The sequence below is a fragment of the Nothobranchius furzeri genome, chromosome 4 (assembly GCF_043380555.1).
Source record: "Nothobranchius furzeri strain GRZ-AD chromosome 4, NfurGRZ-RIMD1, whole genome shotgun sequence".
NCBI lineage: Eukaryota > Metazoa > Chordata > Actinopteri > Cyprinodontiformes > Nothobranchiidae > Nothobranchius > Nothobranchius furzeri.
Window position 1 is genome coordinate 2,281,250 of NC_091744.1, and position 16,522 is coordinate 2,297,771.

Sequence of the window (16,522 nt, forward strand, 5' to 3'; positions counted from 1 at the left end):
CAAGGACTGGTGACAACTGGTTTTGAGTAGGGAGAAAGAGGGCCAAGATCAACATGACGACCCACATTCCTGCTGTTGGGGTGAAAAACAATGAGCTCTGTCTTGTCCCTGAAGTTCAGATTTCATAGAACAACCACAGGAGTCATGAGGACTTGTACTCATGTCAGCAACATTGAAAATGCATCAACCTTTCAAACTGCAAGAAAAATGTGGAAACCATTTTCATTCTGCTACTTGGTGGGAAAAACGGACTCAATTTGCTTGTTTTTAAACTTTAACAATTAACAATTTTTCATCTTTTTGATCATCTATCAAACAGTTGTGCAATGAAACAAATGTCTTGCAAATTTCATTAAAAAACTGTTTTCTTCAAAATTAATATTTCAACCCATAACATTGTTTCTGTAATAGCCTTACTCCCCATAAGCAACATAAAAAAATAGAGTCTGCATTTTGCTCTTTCACAACCCAGTCCCAAGTCACTTTTTTGCACTTAACAGTTGTAAGTTGGGAATTTATCCATCCATCTAGCCATCTATCCATTTTCCTCCATTTGTCTGGGGTCGAGTCATGGGGGCAGCATTCTAAGCAGAGAGGCTCAGACTTCCCTCCCCCCGCCAGCTTCTCCCGGCGATTCCCAAGGCGTTCCCTGGCCAGATAAGAAACATAGTCCCTCCAGTGTGTCCTGGGTCTTCCGTTAGGTCTCCTCTAATAAGGGCTGAACTTGAACAGACACAACAGCTGAGAGGACCAAGACATCGTATCTCCTGGTCAATTCTCCCTCCTAAAATTTACCCTGAACTTCCAACAATGGAAACATGCCTAATCTACTCTTTTCCAACTGCATTTTATGACATTTGCCATTCTTATTCTTATTTATTTCACGCCTCTTCTCTGAGACATGGTAAGATACCATTCAAACAACAACACCAAAAGAAAAATAATAACATTTTTAACCACTTTTTATTTTAGTTTTAGAAATAAATTTTCTTCATCGCCTCTGATAGCAGCTGTCACCGTATTTCAGCACTTTTATGGGAGTTAATGCAGCTCATACACCTACTGTTTTTATAATAATAACATAAATAATACTAATATTAATATCATTATTATTATTATCGTCATCACCATCCCCATTATTAATTATTATTATTAATAATAGTAATAATAATAATAATACTTTTTATTTGAGGGCACCTTTCTCAGACCCAAGGACAATACAACAATAAAACAGATAAAAACAGTAAAAACAACACAGAGGTTAATAGAGCAATAAGAGCAAATAAGATGCACAAAATTAAATCATTCCAAAGTCAAAGGCTAAAGGAAATATGCTTGCTTGAATAGGTGGGCTTTGATGTGTGCGTTAAATAATGTAAAGGAGTCAGTATTTCCAGTGGCAGAGGGAAGTGTGTTCCCGAACCGCAGGACAGAGCGACTGAAAGCTCTGCTCCTCATGGTGGTAATGCGAGCTCAAGGTTGAACCAGATGAAGTAATATTAATAATAATAATACTGGTTTGGATTTATATAGCACTTTTTGAGACATCCAAAGTGCTTTCCATTATTCATGCACTCACATTCACACACTGCTGGTGATGGTAAGCTACTATGTAGCCACAGCCGCCCTGGGGCAGTCTGACAGAGGCGAGGCTGCCATTTTACACTATCAGCCCCTCTGACCAGCACCAACACAGGCAAGTTGTGTAAGAAGTGCAGATGAGGATCTAAGCGACTGAGAAGTAGTTGCAATAGTTAGTAAATCACACAAATAAGGTGGGGTCATGCTATGGACAGATTTAAACGTGAAAATTAGGATCATGTATATGATCCTGGTTTCTATTGGCAACCAATGTAAGTTTATAAGAATAGGAGTGATGTGATTTCTTCAGGGGGTACCAGTAATGATGCGTGCTGCAGAGTTGTGGAGAAGTTGGAGTTTATGGAAGGATTTGATCAGGAGACCAAAGAGAAGGGAGTTACAGTAGTTGATGTGAGAGGTGATGAGACTGAACGAGGATTGCAGCAGCATGAGGCATGAGAAAAAGACGGAGTCTGTATATTGCGTAGATGGAATGGAAACATGCGGCCCGAGTAACAAGGTTAATGTGAGATTGGACTTATATATTTATATACTCACAAAGATGTTTGTAATTTGTGCATTCTAGATGTTGTGATGCTACAAGATAAAACTTCCCGCATTTCTTATTAGCAACATGCCAATGTTGTACCACATTCAATGTGGTGAATTGGGTCTTTCTAAAGCTCTCACAATTTAATAATGACTATCAAGCTGTCTGAGACAGCTGATGTAATATAGCTGCAGTTCCTTGTAGCAAATTTCTTGGGAATGACTGATGGTTCCAAGAATGTGTGTAAAAAGAAACGTTACCCACTCTCCAGTCTGATTCTCAGTATAAAATATTTTCATTTTCTTTCTGGCTCAGCTCCTAAAATTAGATTCCATAACTACAACAGGGCATATTTTACCTTGTTAATTACTAAAATCTCGCCAAAGCCCAAGGTCAAATGTAAAGTGTAAAGTGTATAAAACTGACTATACACTTACAGCGATTAAGATATCATAAGAGATGAAACACCTTCCCACTGTTAGAGGCTTTATCAGTTTGTTCCTAAACACAATTCCAATGAAGACAAACATTATCGATGTCAATCAGTCTGAGAAAAACAATAATGTCATGTATATAGTTTGTAGCCTTTGGAGTGTATTAGAGTGGCACATGAGCATAGTAGTGGAGGGTTGATGATTTGGGTTTGTGTAGAAACTGAAAACCATGTAATTTAAATCAAAATCATCTTTTTGTCATTATGGTAAATGGCCTGTAATTGTGTAGCACCTTCTTAGAGTTCTACAACCTCCCAAGGTGCTTCACAGCACAGTCATTCACCCATTCACACACACACATTCACACGCTGGTGGGGATGAGCTACAATGTAGCCACAGCTGCTCTGGGATGCTCTAATGGAAGCAAGACTGCCAAACACTGGTGCCATCAGCCCCTCCGACCACCGCCAGCAGGCATGGTGGGTTAAGTGTCTTGCCCAAGGACACAACAGCAGCATTCTCCGGCAGGAGCCGGGATTGAACCTACAACCTTCCAATTACTGGACAACCCGCTCTACGTCCTGAGCTAGTGCTGTCCTCTTTATTAGGAACCTGCAACAACACTGTAATATACCGAACAGTCAACAATCTTCCTGTTTATAACGTCGACTCAAACCTACCCTTCGCCCGTATCCACTAGCCAGTACATCCCGCTCTAATCACTAAGCAGGCTCTTAAGCCCCCTTCAGACAGGACATGAAAAACGGAAATGTTCCGGACTCTGTCCGCAAGACCTTTGTGTCTGAATACAAACATCCGGATAACGTTTTCCGTAATTTAACTGGACGACACCCCAGTAACAGGTCCGGACTTGTTACGGACAGGGTGGCTGCTTCAGACTGGTGAGGTCGAGTTCCGGACAGGGAGGAGGGGGGGGAGGAGGGGACCGGGGGACGCTGTGTGCACCTAGATAGCTCGCTCCTGTAGCATGCGGTGAACCACGGCAGCTCGCCTCCTACGGTACCGCCTAGACGCGCGACGGAGCGCTTCACACCGCTTCAGTGATTCCTTTAACCATTGAGCTTCATCATCCAGGTCTCTTATGCGTCTTCGTGTGCGCAGAATTATGCTTAACATAAGTCCGAACCCCCCCCCCCAGACATCTGGAACTTTTCCCTGCTGTGTGAACGCAGCCGAAAGGACAAGTTCCGGTACAAAAGTGGTGTGTCTGAAATCACAGTTCCGGTTAAAAACCGGATTGAATTGTCCACAAATGTTCCAGAATGTCTGTCTGAAAAGGGCTTTAAGGTTGACCAAAATCATCTTTGATTCTAGCAAACTGAAATGAAAGTCAGACAAAAATACGTTCCCAAGCACAGCTGTGAGATTATGATAGTATTGTCTTCAATAATAACATTAATGATATGTTTTCCTTGTTTTTAATGGTGATGGAAAATTCTCAGTTTTCAGGATTATCAGTCAAATGATTATTTCAACATTCCCTACATTCATCTTAAAAACTTTAGATCTCCAGCGATTCAACCATCAATGGCTCCAGTTCCAATATTAAGGTGACTTCTGGCCTTGCTTTGTCTACTGGGGGGATGTGCTGCGTGTCATAGAAATGCTGTGTGTGCATTGTGTGCAAGTGAGAAATATTTAGGGAGGGGAGGGGGAGTGTTTGCATGGAAAAGAAATAAAAAAAGATCTGTTTGTTGTGTTTGTGGAAGGGAGGGTGATTAGTACCAGATAGGATGGAGGTGTTTGGAAGGAAGCTTTTGCCTGTTGACGTTGAGGGAAGTGGCTGAATTTACAATGTGCATGTTGTCTGCCCAGTGCATGCTTGCATGAATTAACATCCACATGCATCTCATTGTTATCTCATTTGTTTATTCCATAGCCACAATAGCAAATCTTCAAAACAAGCTAGCTTACATCATTTTTGTCATGCATCTTGACAGCTCTAACACAGTATAGTTATAAATATATTGTGGGCATTAATTGAAAATAAAAATAAACACAAAACTATTAATAAAGTGATTCTCTCATATTTATCTAAAACCCTCAGCCAGTAACAAGACTCTGTGCAAAACCATCGATTAGACCATCATGTTGTCCGTTTCACCGCACCTCTGCACTTCATTTACCAACAAACAGCTACCAATACATTTCTCTTCATAATCCCTCATCTGGTCCACTCATGCTTCTCTTAATCTATCCTTAATCTTTTGTTTTCCTTAATTTTCCTGCTGTCAAAGCTATGGAAAAGCAACCAATACCTTACTTTGCAGAACTTGCTTTGCAAACACAAATATGAATACACACTTTAAACATTCAGCCTACAGTAGTCAGATTCTGGCCAATTTCCATAAAATAAATGTGCTTGATGTCCTAATATTTTTATCCAAAATGTCCGATCGTTCTTGTGGCTCTTAAGGAAGTGTGGTGAGAAAAGTGGGTCAAATTGGAATCTGCTGAATCGTTGTAAATAAATCTGACATGGAGTAGAAGGACTTAGTCATTAGACGCTTGGTGACGAGTCACAGGAAAGGTGTGCATAACACAGGCCACATGGACACAGACACCCTCATACATAAAAACTGATGGCAGTCTGACTTGTGGCTCATTTCAGCTCGAAGGAGAAGAGAGAGAGAAAAGGAAATTGTTGCATCTGGACTAAGTCCAACTTCCTTCTACAGGCAGCATTTTAATATAAGAGTAAATGTTTTCTTGCATGCTTTATAAACACATACCTGCCTGTACTCTCATACAACCTCATCCTGGTCTAACTAAACCAGTAGTGCCCAGTCCTCATCCGAGTGTCAAAAAACAGCTAGTTTTAGATGTTTCCAAACTCTTAACACACTTGATGATGTCCTCGGCATGTCCTCATGTTCAGAAGTCTGCAAATCAGGTGTGCCGGATCCATAACTTGCAGGATGGTGGCCTTTGAGGACCAGAACTGGACACCAATGAAATGCTTTTGATCGGACAGGATCATCTCAGATTGTTTTTACGTCTAACGCAGGGTTTCTCAACGGGGGCTGTAGCGCCCCCCAGTGGGCGTTCAGACTACATAAGGGGGCGGTGAAAGTTTTTTGCCACTGAAGGGGGCGCTGAGATGCTAATGGTGGGCGCTAGCGATACAGGACATTCATAACAGACAATGGCTCAGAATAAAAAGAAGTGTCGACAGTACAATGTGCACTACCTTCGGTATGGACGTATTCCTTCACCCACGAATCCACAACTCCCCATGTGCCTGCTTTGTGAAAAGTTTTTTGAAACGAAACGATGAAATCCTCCCGGCTTAAGGAGTCCAAAATGCATCCAGACAAAGCTTTAAAGGAACTGAACTATTTTCAGGTAATTAAAGAGAGACACTCTAAAAGAGGTAGCATTAGCAGTATGTTTGCTCGAAGCTCAAATTTACTGGACCGAGGATTATTAGCTTCCTACAATATCTTGTTGCTAATAGCTAAAAACACTTTTTATGATACTTTTTTATGACATATTTGTATGAAACAGTTTCAAACTCAAGGCTGAATTGTTTATTTATTTATTTTTTTATTATGATTTTTATTTTAAAAAACTTTCCATTTCTCTGCATGGGACATGGGTGGGCAGTAAGGGATTTCAGCATGACTTGGGGGGGGGCGTTTAGCTGAAAAAGGTTGAGAAACCATGGTCTAACGGCTAAAAGTAAAATGACTGCAAAATAAGCTTCTTCTTATCGAGCTATAAGCAAAGACAAACATTGTGATAGAAATGTCACCCAAAAAGTTCTGAGTTGTTTCTGTAAAATTAAAAGCTTTGACTTTAAACAGCAGCTGTGCTCTATTTTCAATTAGCGGAAAGTCTCATTTGAGGAATCGTTTTGGATGTAAAATATTTACCTGAAAAGGCTTTTGTAATAATTTCAAATCTACTAAAAATATATATATTTTTGAACCACATAGCTGTTTTTTCTTCATCTTTTCTGTGTAAATCTTAATAATCACAGCTTAAGTCTATTTTGTTTTACACCTGTGCAATGACAATAAAATAACCTTGAATCTGAAGTCCTAATTTCAGCTTGTGCAAATAAGTGTTTTCAGCAGCTTTTTAAATTCTAAAACACAAGTAAGCGACTCTTCATGTGAATCTTTTACAGAGCTAAATGTTTCTGAAGGAATAAAAATATTATCTCAAACAAGCTTCATGGTTTGGGAGGATAACCCCTAATGGAGGCATGCACTCATTTATCTTACTAAGTAGCAGAGTGTACTTTTAATATACTTGAGTGCAGAGGCGAGCCCATCTGTATGGGAGTGGGAAGGAGAGAGAAGATGAGAGAAAGTAGGTCAAAGACTCATGTAGGACACTGTCACCGTGCGTGGGAGGATACACAGTGACACATTCAGCAGCATGCTAACCCAGGATTCACCCAGTGAGAGGAGGGGTGGAGGGGCTGAATCACACTATTCCTATTCCCTTTCCATCATAAAACACAATTTTATCCCCACCTCCATGCCATTAAACTTAGATATTTCTCTTTATTATCTTTTAAAATCCCGCTCTTCTCCTGGAATAGTTTACAATCTCTTTAGAGGCATATTTCTGAGAAACTACAGAAATATTTTGGTCATAAAGCGCTCAGTATTGTGAGTTATGAACACAAAGGGCCAAGGCATAGCCACAAATCATGTAGCCGTGGATTCTTTCTATAAAAAAAAGACACAGATTGGAATAAATGAAGCATGCTTTTTGAGTATTTCATCTGTCAGTTATACAGCTGAAGCTTCGTCCCACATATGCTTTGTGTACACAGCGGCTGCAGTGTTGCCCGCAAGCAGCAGCCAGATGTCACAGAAAGTTACCGCTTTGGGATACAGAAAGAGACATTTTGGGGGATGGAGATAGTTTTAGAAGATCAAATTTGAGAAATTTGTGGAGTTGTTTTTTTTTTTTTTGGGTCGATGACGGTTTACTGATGATAGAAAACAAGTGGACAGAGAGACAGCCGTTGACAGACGCGGGTGATGCAGGTGAAGGCTGTGTGGGGACGGCAGCTGGAGCCAAATACACACACGGATTTTTCGCAGGGCCTCATTTCCTTCACTGCTTGTCTTAGTCGAAAGGGTCGTGGTGACTTGGAGCAAATGTCACCTGGCTGTAGCAAACAAAAACCTTCAGCATGCAAACACGATCTCTTTGGACACGTCTGTGCCCTTGATTTTTGGTCAAGTTCGCTTTTTGTTCATATATTAGATCACTTGACGTGGTGCGTTTCGACTCATGAGTTGAAAAGTAAAAAGAAAGCAAACAAATTGTCAGCACCTTTACTTGCAGGGACGCATTCACACACACACACACACAGTCACACGCTCGCTCTTCGGCCAACAGTGATGTCACATCTATGATTGGAATGCAGGCCAACAGCTGATAAGGTCAGTTAGTCACGAGTTAGTCAAGAGACTGAAAGCCAAGTCACAGTCTGCTGTCGAGTCAAACTCTACAAATATAAATAATTAAAACTGCAGCCGAGTTGACCCAAAGATGTGTGACGACTTACTCAGCGGTTATGTCATTCCTTCTGCAGTAGATGGGGTTACAATGGCTCAGGGTACATTTTGACAAGATATTGTAATTTAGTTTTAGTCTTAGTCTTTTGACTAAGATTCTTTTGAATTTTAGTCCCAATTTAATCATCCAATTTGTTTTAATTTTTGTTGACTAAAATATGTGTATTTTTCTTCTGATGCAATAATTTTCATATTATGTAAAGGAAATGTTAACCACACCTACTTGAAACTGTAAGGAAATATGTAAATGGTTAATGACATGTACTTGATATAGCACCTTCTAAAGTCCTGGAACCCCTCAAGCACTTTACTACACAGTCGGTCATTCACACCCCCCAACACCACCAACAGGCAAGGTGGGTTAAGCGTCTTGCCCAAGGACAAAACGACAGCGACATACTGACCCTAACCCTAACCCAGGAGGCGTAGAGGATCACCCCAGGAGGCCGAATACTCCAGGGAAGGCCAAGATTGGAACTCGGTGGCCTGGGACCCAAGGGCGCCCAAGTGGAGACCAGAGGGTGTTCCAGTTTGAAGTAAAACCACAGCATCGCAACAAAGCAACTCCAAAACCTTCATTTTATTTTGAGCCATTTAGAACTGGACTCCCTGGTGTGCTTTGCATTGTTATCCTGGTGTGACAGCCCACTGGCCAGACATTTTCCTTCAGTTTTTTTTTCTAGAGTCATATTCATGGTAACTTTAATTACAACATTACATCCAGGTCTTAAAGCAGCACCTAATCTTCACACTGCCACCTCCGTGTTTGATGGTTCACGTGATGTTTAATTTTTAAAAATGGTGCATTCAAATGTGAAAAGAAAAAACAAAAACTCAGCATTTCAACAGTATCAAAGCCTTGATATTTTGTTATGACGTGTAACTTTGGTGATGCCACAGGTTTATCATTGAGTCTTACCCAGACACCTTTGAACACTAGAGGAGGCCCTGTTGTCAGCCAAGCTTCAGTTTCCATTTTGAAGCGCGTCTACACAAACAAAATACAGCTTTGTTAGACTGTTCCTGGACCCGAGGTGCAATAGACAAACAGCAAATTATGCAGTTTCATAAAATGACCTAAAATGTATTTTCCAGGTAGCAGATTTCAGTTTAATTTATGGTTTTTATTTATTTGAATCTTTTTGTCATTTAGATTTGAATAATCTTTTATTGTTGCTTTTAGTCTTTGGAGCTTGTTTTATTGTACTTTTACTCTGTGCAGCACTTTGGGGCAACAGTTGTTGCCATTTAAAGGTGCTATAGAAATAAAATTTGACTTGACTTATTTTTTGACATTCCAAATTTAATTTAACAACATTTTCAGTTGAAGACACCAACGTTTATTTGTTGCCCGAATTGCTTTGGTTGTCATCAGCCCTGCCGTGCTTGTTTGTTGTAGCTCAGTAAAATTTGGCTTCACACAGAAAACCAACACTCAGCTGCAGAGGAGTAGCTGCTGTAGGGAACACGAATGTTTATCGTATTATGCATAGTGGAGTGTTTATGTGTAAAACGCATTCAACCGTGTAGGTGAATCCCATGTCTAGGTGGACTCTCTAATGAGGATAGAGATTTGCACCCAGCCGTTCCTTTTTACTCTCTTGTTGATTCTGCTTGTTTTTCATTGCTTCCGTTTTCAAATGAGGACAAATGATCAATATTATGTCTTTGCCAAATAAGAAAATGACCTAGAAAAATTAATCTTATGGTTTCATTTGACAAAAACAAAAAGCAAATCACCATCTTCTATATCCATCTGTTTTTTTTTTTTTGTAGTGAATTGCTAAAAAGCAATAAAGGGTAACAAAGGGACATCAAACCGTATGTAAAATCAGACTAAAGACACCATGTCACCATCTTATAAAGGGTGAATGACTGGGCTGATTACAAATGGTTTTTTTCTCACTTATCTCTGGGAAAAATGACAAAATACAGACAAAATTTCTAATTTGGGTGGAATATTCCTTTAAGAGGATATTTTAATTGTTTTGTAGGTGAACCAGCTCTAGACCTTTGGAGAGTCTGATTCTACTCACCATGTGTGATCGTTTCTATGTCGACACCGTTGTGTTGCTTCTTATTACATCCAAATAGGTCTATTTTTAGGGCTCTTAAAAACAAAAGCAAAATGAGAAAGCAGCAGGGGTGACAGGCCACCTGCCATGTCCCCTCACTTTACAAGCGTCTGATCTCCTGAAAATATCACAAAGAACTCCATCCAACTGCTGGCCAGCATGTATGATCTATACCTGTTCTCTAATACTCCTGATGTACCCAAAGACGGTAATACTTTCCAATATGGGTTCATTTATTAGCGTTGCTTAGTGCATTAATAAGTTATTAAATAAAGTATTAACCACTCTAATATTAATGTTTATATTAAGTAATGCATTACTAAGCAGACACCTGCCAGGGTTTGTCTTAACCTTAAAGATACCTCTGGAGCATTAATAAAGTGATCATTTGCTTATTAATGCTGAATAATGCACTAAGTAACTTAATAAAGGGACCCCTATTGTAAAGTGTTACCCCCAAAAACTGTTGTTTGGTTGTTTTTCATTCAATCAAATAATGCTTTCAAAGAATTAATCTAAATGCCAGTATTTAGTGTTTTGAAGGATATGCTTTAAGGCCGAATCACATTACAAACTTCTGACAGTAATGTCAGTCCAATAATTAACAGAAAGCAAGAGCTGACCTCAACACTCTGAATGTCTGAGACTAGGCAGCAGTAGCTCAGGTGGTAGAGCGGGTTGCCTCATGATCGGAGGGTCATGGGTTCGATTCCAGCTCCCGCCAGGGGTATCCTGCTGTTGTGTCCGTGGGCAAGACACTTCACCCAGCTTGCCTGTGTTAGTGGTGGTCAGAGAGGCCGACGGCGCCAAATGGCAGCCTCGCCTCTGTCAGACCTCCCCAGGGCAGCTGTGGCTACAAGTAGCTTACCATCACTGGCAGTGTGTGAATGTGAGAGTGTGTGAAAGCGTCTTTGGGTGTCTAGAAAAGCGCTCTATAAGTCCAATGCATTATTATTATTAAAATGAAGGCAGGAGGATGAGCAAAAGGAGATGGTTGTTGGTGACTGGGGAAGATGTTGTTCAGAGCGGCGGTCATTCTGACAGATATTTATTGTGGATCCACTTTGGTCATGGGAATGCTGAATTGGCTGATCACAGATTCAAGCTCACAATGAAAGATCTTGCACACATATTGTATTTTTGAGAGATTTTGAGCCAATACAAGGTACACCTCAATTCTGTCATATTTTGACATTTTGAGTGAAAGAAAAATTCACTGAATGATTTCATGTATAAAATGTGCATGGTATGTAAAAAGAGTTAAAACCATTACCAATAATTCCTGAGGTTTTATTTGAATGCCAATGTTGGACGATGATGATGGTGGACCGATAATATCGGACACCTCTACAGATGCTCGATTAAAGTGGGAAAATCTTCATGAAGTGAATTGTGATTAACTAACAATGAAGGTGTGTGTTTTCTCTGCTTTGGGCTTTATTGTACCAAAACCCAAAGAATGTAAAACCAAACTGCTGTGTGTGATGACTTGGTGCCTCCTTGGAGCTGCTCTGAATTAGCCTTTTGCATAATGGCAGTGTGCACCCCCGGTTTTCAAGTCTTTTGTGTCCTTTTGCTTACCTGGCATCTTAAATGACACTTTTCTCTTCTGTTTGTCTTTTTTACAGTGTGGCAAAGGAGCAGAGAACTTTGACAAGTTCTTCACACGTACCCAGCCCCAGCTCACGCCACCCGATGAGCTGGTCATAGCCAACATCGACCAGGCAGAGTTTGCTGGATTTTCTTTCATCAACCCTCAGTTTCGACACCCATCGCAAGTCAACAGTGAATGAGAAGGGTTAGGGTTAAAGCTGATGAAGAAGCTCCTTGTTCACTGCCACCCATTTAAACCATCAAACAAATGACCAGACCATCAATTCCCACAAAGGATCCTAATGTATTGGTGTAGTTCCACAACAGGAGTCAAGGGCATGCATATTTGCTTTGTACAATAGTTGTTGCAGTGTAGATTATGGACTGGATAGATTTGTCAAGTGCAACAAAAAACTATTTTTAGGCTTGTGTCTTACTGGGCTGTGACTGTTGGTGACTATCTGGATACTTTCCCATATGTCAAAACTAAGAAGAAATTGCTACAAGATGTGTAGTCGCTATTTAGTCACCAAGTGTCTTAATCATGTCCTAATTTTCCCTAAATGTCAGATTCTAGTCATTTGTCTCTAATCAAAACTTACTCTCCCACAAAATTTTTCACTTTCTAACTAACTCACAGAAAGGACATCACAAAGTTTTGTTTCCTTTTTAGGAGTTCTGGGAAATTTTTGGGAGGTGACAGGGAAAATCCACTGGCTCTGTTCTCTTAGCCGTCTCCACACAAAAGTGACCCGACTTTGCTAAGACGTCAGTATGTCGTTACCATTTCAGCAGTGAGTAATGTCACAGACCAGTGCCAAAACACATTCATGGACAATAATAACATTGAAGATGTTTGAGTCTCTCACAGTGCACCATGATTTAATCCATTCAAGGGATGAGAAGTGCGGCTGTGTAACGTGGAAAGAGGCATTCAATGACCAGAAAAAAATGTTTTTAGGGTGCTCTGTAGGAAAACCCAAACCACCATGAATTATTGCATAGTGGAGGGATTTCCACTGCATTTTCGGCATTGGGAGTTTAGATTTTAAAGAGTATTTTATTTTCCTTTCATTCTGCTTATCAGCAACTTCCAATTTTACAAATGCAGGTTGTCTGGCGATGTCATTTTTTACTGAGCTACAACCAATCAGCATGAGTTAACCACAAGTCCCACCCAGCGAGTGTACCGCCATTTCTTTGTACACACCAAATTTCCAGTACTCAGTTGGTGACTTATGGGCCATTCCCATCTGTACCGGGTCGGCCCGGGCCGGGTAGCGTAGGTTGTTTACATATCTGGGCGGCCTGGTATTTTTCCGGGCCAACCAAGGCTCATTCTCAGCCCTCTTCTCGAGGGGGTCTGCTTCAGGTCGACCAGGACCAACACACCCACTGCTGACAGCAAATTCACACCTTCCATTAGAGCAAGCCTCTGATTGGTGGGTAGAATCAGCCCACATGGGCTTAAGGCAAGGATGTGGGGAATCAACCGGGCCAGGCTGGGGCCGACTGGGGCTACCCGGCCCGGGCCGACCCGGTGCAGATGGGAATGGCCCATTAAATGTCTCGGAAAGTGGTACTGTCAGACCGGCCCAGTAAACTGGAGACACGCATACCGTGAAGGTTAAGTCAACTCATTCACTGCCAGCCGTTTCCTGATCAGTAAAGCCCTTTCCTGCCAGCGTTTTTCAATGCTTTTACTGGGTTTTTTTAGGAGTCACAGAACGTTGCGCTCTATGATGAAGTCAACGCCAAAACTAACAAAACAAAGAGGAGACTCGCCTTTTACATCAGGAAGAATCCGCGTGTTTTGAGCGTTATCTGTTCTTTCATAATCCGTTGTCGAATTGGGATCGGCAGATCCTTTTCTGGTTTGCGCCTTGCTTTTTTTACATTAGCGGCCCAAAACGATCTCCTAACGCATGGATTTTCTGCTTCCTGATCAAGTGACGTGTGACGTACACGGATGAAGATCGGCTTTGGAGCAAAATTCACTGCCAATGATAACAAAAGCCATCACTGGCAGTGAATGAGTTAAGTTAAGCCTGATTTATGCTTCTCCGTCTGCGTCAGTGCGGAGACACGCAACGCCATTATCCGTCCTTGCGTAGGGATCCGGCAGGCACGCAAGTACGTACGGAGTCGAGCCCACTTTTTTAAACATCCGTCGAACGAGACGGATTACGCAAGCTTGTGATTGGTCAGGACGCCGCTGTTGTTTACAGCGCCGCCATTGCAAAGAGAACCGAGGATAACTAGCGGCAGACACGGAGAAGCTTGAAGAATACCTCGCGAAAAAACTCTAAAAATATCATCGTTTAATTCTCCCGTGACTGCAGGAGTGAAGAGATGCGCAGCAAGCGTTTTATTTGTGGACAGAAATGACAGGAAACGTGGGTTTAGAGGTGGGGAGCGCATGAAGCGGTGGGAGAATGAGAGACAAATATGTCCGTGTTAAAAGTCTCTTATATACACAAAAACACAATATAAACACACTATCTTGGACCGATACATGACAGGATACCACAGAACAGCGCTACGCCCTCTGTTGTCCTGCCGGGAAATTGCTTTGCAACACTCTCCAGGAGACGGAGAAGTATGAAAGCAAAACGCTTCCGTCAATCCGTGCGTGTCTGTCCCCTGCGGAGCTGACGGAGTAAACCAGGCTTAAGGGCCAGAATACACTTGCTTGTTAAAGACACGTACGCATGTTTAAAATTCCTCGCATAACTTGAGTTGATTTAAAGAGTTGTTTGTGCGCTTCCCCCCAAATTTACACAAATTAATGAGATGCGTTCGCAGTCTTTAATATACAAATAACCAAGATCCGGGCTGTCTTTTTTCTGCTGTTATCTCAAAATTAACCAGCAACTGATTTCTTCTGTTGACGCCATGTTTATTTTGGTTGTAGGCAAGGCAGCTTTATTTGTGAAGCACATTTCACACACAGAGGCAATTGTCCCCCCACAAACAAACTCTCTACCCAGTCTGAGTACCCTATTGTGCCCTCTAGCAGAACCCTCTAGTACTACATGCAGTGCGGTGCAGCAGCAAGTACAAGAACAACGACGTAGCCTGCACCAGCGCGAGGTCAAAAAAGTATATTTCAGCCCTTACACAGAAGTTCTGGTGGTGGAAACACGTCTTATATTTGGACAAAATTCTTTATTCAACGATGTTAACAAGACATTTTGAAAAGTTGCTTGTGAATGCCGTTCATAAGTCATCACCAACAGTCATATCCAGTGAGATGCTTGCTGTAGAAATGATGATCACTCCCTGTAGAAGAATGTTTCTCTGTAAGACACTGAGACAGGCTGTTTTAAACCTGTGCCAGTATAGGTTTTAGAGAATACAATCACGTGTTTACAAATCTCAGTGGATTAAAGTGCTATGAGTAGATCTAATTGGTGAGAAGCTGTCTGTTTGTCAATAATTAAAACGCGAAAGTGTAAAAGGAACGGTAGATACTATTATTAGCCAAATATTGAGGGCAGGTGGTGCAGGTGTTGAAACGGCACTTTGTGATTCAATGTTTCCTGTATCATGTTTACAGTTTTCTTCTTGTTTATTTTATTTTATTTTATTGTATGGTGATGGTATACAACCTTAGAAAATTATTTTTTAGACTACAGTCTGAATAAACAGGTAATTATTTGCATCCTGTATCAAAATAACTGAGATATTTAGATGTGAATGGCTTTGATTATGGCATAAAAATGTTAAGTGTTAAATCTAATAATCCAAACATTTTACTCAGAAAATGGCACTTCCATAACGGAGAGAACCCATCAGTCAGTTTTAGTACCCAGTTAATCATCATTTAGTATTTACTGCTGGTTCTGGCTTTATCCATGACTAGAAAGCCTCCCATTGGCCACAAATGTCTTAAAAGTAACCCATAAGGATGTTTTGTGTCATCTGGTGTTGTTGCGTATTAATCACTTAATGTTTTACTGCAATACAGTATCTGCTCCAAACACATTTGCCAGGTTTTTTTTATTCAGACACTTACTCGTGATCTTGATAATTAATTAGGAGTCATAGTTAATTTTATTCTTGTTTTCCCAGCATCATTCTGTATTATATTTAAAATGAGGTTATTTACTCTCTTTTTTTCCCTGTCTGTGATTTCATCTGAATTTTTACACTTAGATCAGATTAATAATCTAGCTTTTTAAAAACATCAACATGTAACTCCTTTGTAAATAATTGAGTTATTTAGAAAAAAAATTATAGCAAGTTGCATTTTTATACCAACACATACATGTGATTTTATTACCTTAGTTAGGAAAGCCAATATGTGTATGTCAGTTAAAAATACTGAGAGCTGCACCCAGAACAGATGTTTGTAATAATTGGTTGCCATACAGTCCAGACTGAAAACGTTTGACATATCTCTTAATCCTTGTTTAGTATTTCCTTTTAATACCAGTAACGTGGGCTGCAGTTTTGTGTTGACTGGATGCATTTGTAGGTGTTGGCCTTCCCTTTGTGTCTGCATGCTGGTTGTGGGCAACCTTCATGCATGAGACCTGGTTGATGCTGCATGCTGCGGAGTTTGAACCGATAAGGTGTACAGTGTCAGAGATTTTCAAATCAGAATTAACGTTTACAGTCTTGAAGTGCTTCCCTATTGACAGATTCACACCTATGTCACTGTAGAAAGGGGTGTCCATCCTATGTTTCAAACTGTTCCTACTTGGCAACGTCCTCATTGTC

The 16,522-nt window shown here is 40.8% G+C and overlaps 1 protein-coding gene across 1 annotated transcript in view; it reads left to right on the plus strand.

The window, feature by feature from the left end:
- The window catches only part of prkcaa (protein kinase C, alpha, a), a 205,196-nt gene extending 192,974 nt beyond the window's left edge, over positions 1-12,222 (plus strand). Inside the window, exon 17 of the mRNA XM_015968942.3 lies at positions 11,833-12,222. Within this exon, the coding sequence (XP_015824428.1) occupies positions 11,833-11,997 (165 nt within the window). The 3' untranslated portion in view covers positions 11,998-12,222. The remainder of the gene's footprint in view (positions 1-11,832) is intronic.
- Positions 12,223-16,522: the final 4,300 nt, after the last annotated feature.